Genomic DNA, 10,196 nt, shown 5'->3' with positions numbered 1-10,196 from the left:
CTGCTTGGCCTCAGGCCTATGACAACTTCTCTGAGCTTAGTCTCCTCATCTTTGAAATGGGGATAGTAACAGTGTTCCGGTCTTGGCTATTGTGAACAAGTGTACAAGTGTTTTTATGTGGCCATCCCGTGGAGCATGTGTCATTATGTAGGGGAAACAGATTTTAATAAAACAGTTACAAAAACCAATGTATCACTTTGGAAGATAGTATAGCAGTTCCTCAAAAAGTGAAATGGGGGTTACCATATGACCTGGCAATTCTACTTCCAGGTATAAAAGCAAAAGAATTGAAAACATATGTTCACACAAAAACTTGTATATCGATGTTCACAGCAGCATGATTCAACAATAGATGAAAGGTGGAAACAACTCCACCGTCTAACAACTGATGAATGAAAACAAAATGCGGTACATCCGTACAATGGAATTCTAGCCTGTCATGCAAAAGAACGAAGGCTGATTCACGCTACAACATGAATGAACCTTGAAAATTGTACAGTCCGTGAAGGCAGGGATGACATCCGTCAACTCACCTCTGTTCCTGCACTGCTGGCATGTACTGGACAATCAAGAACTATCTGTGGGATCAATGAAAGGTGCCAGGCAGCATCCCAGCATCCCACCCCTTGGATGTCTGGACAATCACAGGGCAGTGGAAGGGAGCCTGCCAGCACATCTGAGTCACACCAGCCCCGGCCCTCAGCAATGTTTGCCTCCTGCCCTGCGGCACCTCGGATTTCCATCTTCACAACGAATCACCTCGGGAGGCTGGACCTCCTGTAGGTACTCGAGAGAGTCCGGCCCTGAAGCTTCAACAGTAGCCAGGCCAGGGAGAGACAACCACGATCACCTGCCACGCAGCTCAGTCAAGTTCCCCTCCCCTGAAGTGCACCCCTTCTCCACTCAGTGATGCAGGGGAACAAACAGCAGGTCGCCAAGGACTCACAGCCCCTTCTCCAGCGGTGCAGGGCGCAGAGACTGTCCTGCAAGTGGCCTCTCATTCCAGCCACTCCCGGGGTGGGGCAGGGGTGGTGGAACTTGGGAAAACAAGGCCTCGGGCGTGCATTTCAAAGGGTCTCCCCTCTGCGTAAAATCGGCACCAGGCCCAGCGGAAGGGTCATAGGCCACCCCACAGCCTGGCCCGGCCTCCTACAGAGGGGTCACTGAGAATTCTGTGTCTCATCAAATCAAGACCACGGAGTTGTACTTGAAAATAATTTTAATTAGCCGGAAACCAGGAGTTTAATAAATGGAAAACAGAGAACTTTCCAAGGCCACAGCTGGGAAACACTCGCTTTTTTAAAAATTCCGCCTGGCTTCCCAGGCCGGCTAAACACCCTGACACGAGGGCCCAATTGCCGGAGGAATCTACAAGGAAAACAAAGCTTATTTTTAGAGAAATATTTTAAACTCGGTTTCAGCGGCTCAGGACTTTTCTTGTCTGTCTAAAATCCTTAATATCTTTCCTTCTATTTCAGAGCTGCCTCTCACCCCAGAGGGCATAAGAACTGCTATCTGACAAGAGCTATTTCTGCAACAGATGAAAATAAAAGGGCCCCTCCCCCTTCAACCAGAGAATTAATTGTTTCTAAATATGTCTCTGCACTCAGGCCCAGGAGGCCTGTCCTTGGCAGGTGTGACCGGCAATAAAGTGGGTCTGGGGTCCCTGCAGGCTGAAGGCCTGTCTGCCACCACCCGCCCACCCCCCTCAGCCCTGTTCTGCCCACTGCCCTGCAGGAAGCGGCTGACAGCCTGGCCTCCATTTCCGGGTTTTGAAAACAGTTTTTAACCTGAAAGAGGCCTGCTAAAAAGGACCGCTTTTCCTCCGAAGGTGGTGTTAACACTCCACCCCGACAGAGACGCACCCCCATCACATCCAGACCCAAACATACAGCCACACCCACAGATCCTTCCTCCCATCCCACCGACGCACACACCTACCCACAGAGCAACAGGCACACCCAAACCCACACCCACACTCACACTCGGAAACACACGCACACAGGGCAACAGACACACTCAAACCCGTACCCACACTGACACACACACACATACACAGATCCATATACACACATACCTATAACCACACACAGAGCAACAGACACCCCCAAACCCACAACCACACCTACACACACACAGCAACAGACACACCCAAACCCGTACCCACACTCAACACACACACACACACACACACATCCATATACACACATACCTATAACCACACAGAGTAACAGACACACCCAAACCCACCCGCACCCAGATACACACCCTCACACACCTATACACACACACAGACTGAAAGATGCCTTCAAACCCACACTCACACATACATACACAGCAACAGACACACCGAAACCCATAACCACACTCATACACACACACACCCAAACCCACACTAACAGATTTCCATACTCACTCACCGACTCTCATACCCTACAGACATGTACACCCCTCACATATCAACACCCCACAGATGCAGCCACACACACCAGTATTCCCCTACAGCAACCGCCCCACACACACAGACCCCCGCCACGGAGCAATACCACGCACTTGTGCACACCCACCCAGATAGACAAGGACCCAGATATCCACCCTCCATGTGGATACCGCCCCCGCACACAGACATCCCCCCATACATATACACCCTTAGACACACACCCACACTCATACACTTTCCAGGTCTAGCAAAAACTGTCAGGAGAGGTTGGGAGAACCCACCTAGGCAGGGGTGGGCCTGGAGGTGCTGTGGCTTCCTGTTCCCCGGGGCACCCCCTTCCCACAGGGCTCGCCTGGCAGGCCTGTCCAGCCGCCAGGCCCTGGCTCCTCCCTGACCCTCCCTCCTTCCCTCCCTCCCTCCTTGGCCTTGCTAGCAGCACAAACTGGAAGTGCCCTGGATGGCCGCAAGTCTGCACATCCCCCAGAGAGTGAACAAGAAAAAATAAACACGGTTAAATGAGGAAACAACAATGGAGAGTGGTTATGGGCCCTGATGGGAGAAGGTAAGCCTGGCTGCTTACCAGGGGCCGTGGCATCTCCCATTAACTCAAAGGCTAGGGAAGGTGCTGAGACCCAACTTCCGCTTTCAAGATGTGGCCAGAGTCACATCTGCCCTCACTCTTGTCACCACGAGCACAACTGAAGGAGAGCAAATGCCTTGAGTTGGTTCCCCTCCAGGTTCAGATGCTCTCCTGTGGGCCTCCTCTCTGCAAACATCTAGCCTGGGGGTTTCTGAGACCCTCCCAGGCAGACTTCACCACTGAGCATCCCAGTGCTGGGCCAGACCTGCTGCCGAGAGCTATGCCTGTTTGTCTTTCCCGCATTGGGCCCTCCAGGCCTGGTCCTATCATGGGGGTTCCTGAGCCGCTGCAGGGCTCCCAATCCTCCATCTATTCCCAAGGGCGGGTGCAGAGCATCGGCCTTCTCAATAGTTTTTTTGTGTCCACACCCCCTCCGCAACCCCATACACTCAGCAGTAGATTCAGACAGAGTGAGGGGTGGAAAATATCTACATGCACGCATCCCTTCTCTGAAATAATTTAGAAGGTGGTGCACACTAATTGGTTGCTTAAAAAATACCTTAGTTTTCAAATAGCTAGTGGAAATGCCACTATTAAGACATTCTAAACACCATCACATTCTGGGCTCATTTGCACAACTAACTCCAAAAGAATTTTATCTTGAGTATAATTCAGGAGTCAGTTTTAGTTCCGCTCCCCAGCCCGTGATAGGAATCCTGGCTTGTTCTTACTTGCAGTTTTTACTTCTAGTTCCCTTAATTTACAAGAAAACTTTTCTAAGGGTGATCAAGCAATTGTAGAGCGTTTTGTTTGCTGTTAATTCCAGCCGCTGCAGAAAGACAATGACCCACATACCCTCCATTGATCTGCAGCAAGAGAAAATTTCTGAATGATTCCCCCCAGCTTTCCACGCTCCACTGGGTCTAAAATACAAAAACATCAGCTCTTAGCAGTTGGGCTTTCAGACAAACCAATTTTTAAAAATGAATGTGGCTTACCCCAGAAAGAAGTCTAACATTCCAGTTGATCAAAAGCACTTGTTTAGAAAAATGTCTTGGAATGAAGTGGAAACAAGGCCTTTGAAATGCAGTTTGGCCTATATAGCACCACATTTTAGACTTTTCCTCGCCATTGTACATTCTTTATGGTGAAGAGGCCTACGAGCCTGCAGGGTCTTCACTCGTCGAGCCCTCCTTGGCCTCAGGCTTCCCCTCCCCCGCTGCTGAGGCCGCCCACCCGCCCCTCCCCAGCCAGGGGCCGGCATCTGGGAGAACTTTGAAACTGTTTCCCATCCCCTTTGGCAGCGCGCGCCCAGCACAAAAACGCTCCAGTTAACACCAGCGCAATCATCGTTAACGTGAAACAGCTGCCCGGGGCCTGGCGCGCTTCACCGACGGCGCCCTCCCCATCAGGCTCAGCTGTGAGACCCGGGAGACCCCGGCGAACACAGGCAAACACAGGGTCGAGGGGATGCAAGTATGGGTGATAGAGCCCATATGTTGTAGATGAGGAAACAAAACTTTTGCTAAATCTCTTACTTAATTTGAAAAAAAAAGTCTGAACTCTGTGTGTGTTGGCGGGGGCGGGATAGAGAAGGAAAAACAGGAATTGATTTATGAACCACCTTTTTTTTTTTTTTTTGCGGTACGCAGGCCTCTCACTGTTTGTGGCCTCTCCCGTTGCGGAGCACAGGCTCCGGACGCGCAGGCTCAGCGGCCATGGCTCACAAACGCAGCCGCTCTGTGGCATGTGGGATGTGGGATCCTCCTGGACCAGGACACGAACCCGCATCCCCTGCATCGGCAGGCGGACTCTCAACCACTGCGCCACCAGGGAAGCCCTATGAACCACCTTTTTAACTTCTAAAGTGATTGCAGGAAAGAACCATACTAAGGTTTTGTTCAATTGCGTGAGAATCAGCAGACAGACTGATGCTTTTTTTTTTTCCCCAGACCTGGGTTGGATTTGCTTTCTGGCCGCTTACAGTTGTCTCAAGCACAGACACTAATCCTTTTGCATAAATAACGTGTGTGCTCACTCCCAGAGGAAGCCGTCCACATAAACATTACCCTGATATAAGTTTAACCTGTTTCATCTTCCTTCTCTTTCTGTCCTCTGTGGACAAGGACACAACCAGGATTTCCAAAGTCCAGGCCAAACCCTGGTTCTCCGGCCCAGGAAAGGCTGGGCCTAAGCCCCCATCCCCAATTCAGCCACGGGCTGGCAAGACCCTCCTCACCCAAGCAGTTTGGTTCCCTGTGCGTCCCAGTGGAAAAAAAAAAAATCAGACCTTCAGCTGCCACTGCAGACACGTGATCTGCTTGGTGACTCACAGGCAGGCCCCACGCCTCAGGCCTCCCAACCAGGCCCAGCCACCAGTCAGCCAACACGGGGATGCATCTTATTACCAAAGAGAACAGCTAACTAATGCCCTTGACGGTCCAAATTACTTTCTTTCAGCTAAAAGAACTTGTATATAAAATATATAGGGGGACAGGCTCTTCTGAACTCTGGCTCTGCCAGCTCTCTGAACCCTAGCCCCCCCCAATCCCTCTAAGACCTGGGTAATGCCTGACAGCGGTGAGAAGGTACAAACCTAGATACTCCCATTTAAAAAAGGAAGCTATCTTACAGATCAATACCTTTTTTTCCCAAAAGTTTTATTGGGGGAAAACTACAAAACATTTACAGTACAATGTTTACAGTCACAATTTGTAGTGAACTGATTCCCCAAATATATTACAACTCAAGTTGACTTAACCTTGTTACATTCAAATACCTACTTCTGTCAAAGTAGTCCAGAATACATACATACATAGTGCTCCAACTGTACCTACGTACAAACAAACTACATCTACTGCTCATTCATCCGCTGTCCAGGAAAGCATTCCTGCCTTTCCACACGGAAAAAAAAAAAAAAAGTACAAGTTTTGGAATTTTCTGTAATTAAACAAGGCATATTCATGTACTACATATCATTTTAGCACTAAGAGGTGGCCTCTTCACTTTATAGCTATATAAAAAAAAAGTGGTAAAAATCTTTTCCTTTTGTGCAGTTGAACCCATCCTACATTCAAATTCTCTCAAGCACTAATAGACAAAATACTTATTTGGTTGAGGAAGATTTAAGGCAAGTTCTGGCCCTTCCAAAGGCACTGTGAGATTACCCTCCCCCCCCATTATTGCTACATGTCTTTATATGCAGAGTATGTCACAGTAGAACTGGTGGAATAAGCAAACAAAAACCATTTTCTGCTGATTTATAAAGATGGAATGAGAAAAGCATGCCACATGTAAGCCTGATTGCAAAGTATGTGGTCACTTTTTTTCTTTTAAAGTTGGATGGGCTACAACCATGATACATTCTAAGAAAAACTCATAAGATATTCCTCAAACTACTTCCACAGCATCAAGATAAGATTTCCGTAAAGAAACCATGCAATCTTTCAAAATTTACGTAAACAAGGAAAGAAATTAATGAAATAAATATTACATACAATCTCTTAAATTAAGAATTTTTTTTACTCATTTACAATAAAATAACCAAGTGAAGTTACAAAAGGCATATATTACTGTGAAAAGAACATACACTCCACATTTTGCCGATTAATAATGGCAATCATAATTTAACATAATAAAAGAATATATATCTATTGCTTTTCATCATACTTGATAAATACAGTATGAACAAAATTTTCAATGTATACTTTTCACAAGATAATAAATAAGTTAAATAGTTTTTTCATATTGAGTTGTGGTGCAGTGGTGCGAATCAACTCAAAACAGCTAAAAATTCAGCAGTTATTCCCCAACAATTACAAACTAAGCTCTGCCCAAGGCTTCCAGAAAGAGCAGACAAAACGGTTCTAACTTAAACATCCACTAAGTGGTGGCAATGAAACCAGGAACCAGTATGAAACTTTGGAATGCAAGGTTTTTTTTCTTCCAGACATATATAACTTTGTTAAAAAACAAAAAACACCCATGGAGCTGAGGTCTACTATCAAGGCATATTCTTGGCAGAATATTGGATTCTAAAAGCTTATAGGTTTAGCAAGGTGTTGGCTGGCTTGTTTGTTTACACTGGTCTGAGACAATTAGGAACCTCTCTCAAGATAAGAGTCCCCACATCTGGACTGTAACTAATGCTTTGCAAGTGAAGATATGGAATGGTGGTTGGTAGCTGCTGGTGCCGGGTTGATTTTTCCTAAAGTCCCAAACTCATCGGAGACCTAAAAAAGTTTGTGTTTGGTTTTTGTTCTATTCGCATCACAACTGCTCTGTTGTGAATATTTTGTTCAATACAAAAAGTTCGTAGGCTTTTTTTCGCTCAACAAGAATGAAACTTCGTAATAATAATAAAAATAATAATAAAAAACAAAACAAAACAAGAGGAAACCGAAAGGGGAGGAGTGGGGGCCCCTCCCGGCACACAAGTTCGAGTCCAAGTGCTCGGTGCGGCCTGCAGTCTGCTTGTGGCCGAGGTCAGCCCCCCACACTCCCGAGCCTCCCTGCCCCTAGCAGGGGCGCGACTGCAGGGGCGCCCTCCAACACCCCCAGAACGACCTTCCCTTCCTCCTCCTCACTAGCGCCCTCTTGCCTCAGTCGTCGGAGATGGAGAGGCGGCTGAAGATGGGCAGGCGGCGGCCGGGGTCGAGGCTGGGGGACTCAGAGCCGCTGAGGCTGCCCGAGCTCAGAGAGCCGCTCAAGTAGCTGTCGCGGTCAGACAGTGAGTCCGGGGGACTAGGAGGCGCGTCGAACACGGGCGACTCGGACAGGCGGCGTGGCAGCTGGAAGCTGAAGGGCGGCGAGGGCGGCGCGGCGGCGCTGGCAGGGAGGGGCGCGCTGGGCGGCGCCGGGGGCTGCGCGGGGGGCACTAGGCCCTGCTGCTGCTGCTGCTGGCTGCGATAGTAGGCGGCGGCGGCCACGGCGGCGAAGTTGTGGGTCTGGATGGCGAGAGGTGTGATGAGGCTGCTCAGCTCCGGGCCGAAGGCGAAGGCGTTGTTGGCGCACGAGGCCGACGAGCAGGTGGCGCAGGGCGCGCCCGGCGCGAGCAGGTCCTCGGCGCCCCCGGTGCCGTACAGCAGCGCGGCCGCGGCCGCTGCCGCCGCAGAGGCACAGCACGTCGGGGCGCCCGAGGGCGTGGAGGCAGCCGAGGCCGAGGAGCAAGACGAAGCGGACGAGGAGCAAGACGAAGCCGAGGAGCAGGAGGGTGGCGGCGGCGTGCGCGACGTGGGGCTGTCGAGCAGCAGGGGCGACTCCAGGCCCCCCGGGGGCTGGTGGTGGCCCGACGGGAAGCCCGAGAAGCTGAGGCTGTGGTGCAGCTTGGGCCGCGGCTCCCGCGGGAAGCCCAGGTGCAGCGCGTCGCGGGCGCTGAAGGTGCGCAGGTCCCCAGAGGCACCCCCCGACGGCGCGGGCCGCCGCTCATCGGCGTTGTGGATGAAGTGGCAGCGCGGCCCATAGGGGCAGAAGCCGATGGTGTGGAAGGTGCGGCACAGCTCCGTCTTGTATTTGGGGTGCCGCGTCAGACTGCGCAGCTCGTGGAAGCCATGCGCGAACTGGCACTTTTCGCCGTACTTGCACGTGCCGCTCTCCTCGAAAGGCCGGCACAGCTCAGTTTTGTAGCGCGTTGAGTTGATCTGGGAGCCGCCTCCCCCCTTCTGCTGCTGCTGCTGCAGGTGGAGGAGGTGCTGGCTGCGCTCGCCGTTGTCGCTGAACGAGCGGTCCCGGAATTTGTTCTCCTTGTTCAGCAGGGCCGTGCCGCCGCCCCCCGACGGCTCCTTAAGGGTGCCGTAGGAGGCTGGCCCGCCCGCCGCCGCGCTGCCGCAGCTGCTGCCGTTAGCTGCGCCCGGGAACTTGGGCGAGCAGCTGCCGGGGCTAGGCGCGGGGTGGGCGAGCGCGTGCAGGTTGCTGGCTGAGTGCCGACGGAGGAAGCCCGGCGTGAAGCCCGAGCTGGGGGCGGCGGCCACGGGTGTCCCCACCGCCTTCTTGTCCAGCATGTTGTTCAGATTGAGGTTGGCCAGGGACTTCTCCGTCTGCCAAAAAGGAGGGTAGCGGGGAAGGGATGAAAAGTGGGAAGAGGAGAGGGATGCGTTGGGGTGAGCTGCAGAAGAACCACTTCCAGCCCTCCAATTCTTTTTTTTTTTCGGATCTCGACTCGGCCCCCAACCTCCACCCTTACACGCGCACAAGAATCAAGTTTGCGTTGGGAGGAGCCGGACTCTCCACCCTAGGCCGCGCTGGGTTGCGACATGTGATCCTCAGTCGTGGGCCGCCGGCCTGGGCGGCGCAAACCCCGTCCGGGAAGCCCCGGGCAAGCGTGGCTGTGGTCGGCTGCGGACAAACTAAACAGCTACAGCGACTCCCTCCTGCCCTTCCTCCCCGCTCCTTCTCCCCGTCCACAAGGTTCGAGCACACATTGCAAACTCCGGCATTTTTCCCAAGCCCAAAAAGTCAAGGAGGGAAGAGGACCCCCAAAGCCGAGGACAGAAGGCCAAGCCTGAAAACTCCAAGGGCTTCCTCCTTGCCCGTCCTCTTCCCTCCCTTCTCCTCCGCGTACCTTGCACAAGAAGTCGATATCGTAGAAGGCGGACAGAAGTGTGGTCGACATGTTTCTGGATCCTGTAATGGTCGGAGCTGCAGGCTGGGAGGTCCGGAGGAGCCCTCGGGGCGGCGCGGCCGGGCTTGAGCCACGACGAATAACGGGCGAGGGGCGGGGGAGGGACCGAAAGTTTGCGGGGGGCCAGAAAAGAGGGAGCGGGGGCAGCAGCTTGAACTGGTTTGAGGGTGCCCGGGAGTGCAGAGTGGGGGGAGAGGAGAGTGAAGCTAGAGCGCTCCTCCGCGCCCCGGGGTGCCCGGCCCGCCCCCCCCCGCGCGGAGCCGACTGCAGCTCGCGGACTGTTGGAACTCAGCCGCCCGAGAGCGCGCGCCCTATATAGAGCCCCGGAGCGCGGCAGCGGCGGGGCGGGCCTGCCGCGGGGAGGGGACAGAAGGCTGACCCCGCCGGGGTCTCCAGGCAACGCCGCCCGCCGGCCTGCGGACGTCAGGCGCCTTCCTGGCCTCCCATTGGCCGCCGCCAATTTTTTTCCTCTGGGGGAGGGGGCGGAGAGGCCTCGGGGCGGGGCTGGCCGCTGGGGCGCCCGGGGCGGCGTGGAGAGCTCGGCCCAGATGGGTGCT

The 10,196-nt window shown here is 52.9% G+C and overlaps 1 protein-coding gene across 1 annotated transcript; it reads right to left on the bottom strand.

The window, feature by feature from the left end:
* Positions 1-5,668: 5,668 nt before the first annotated feature.
* ZFP36L2 (ZFP36 ring finger protein like 2) lies at positions 5,669-10,101 on the bottom strand. Its single transcript, XM_030857812.3, has 2 exons — positions 9,580-10,101; positions 5,669-9,055 (listed from the first exon to the last, which is right to left on the bottom strand). Exons 1-2 carry the CDS (start codon positions 9,628-9,630, stop codon positions 7,622-7,624), a joined length of 1,485 nt encoding a protein of 494 aa, XP_030713672.1. The 5' UTR covers positions 9,631-10,101; the 3' UTR covers positions 5,669-7,621.
* Between the last annotated feature and the right edge of the window lie 95 nt (positions 10,102-10,196).

The sequence above is a fragment of the Globicephala melas genome, chromosome 12, assembly GCF_963455315.2.
Source record: "Globicephala melas chromosome 12, mGloMel1.2, whole genome shotgun sequence".
Taxonomy (NCBI): domain Eukaryota; kingdom Metazoa; phylum Chordata; class Mammalia; order Artiodactyla; family Delphinidae; genus Globicephala; species Globicephala melas.
This window is presented reverse-complemented; position numbering and strand designations above follow the sequence as displayed.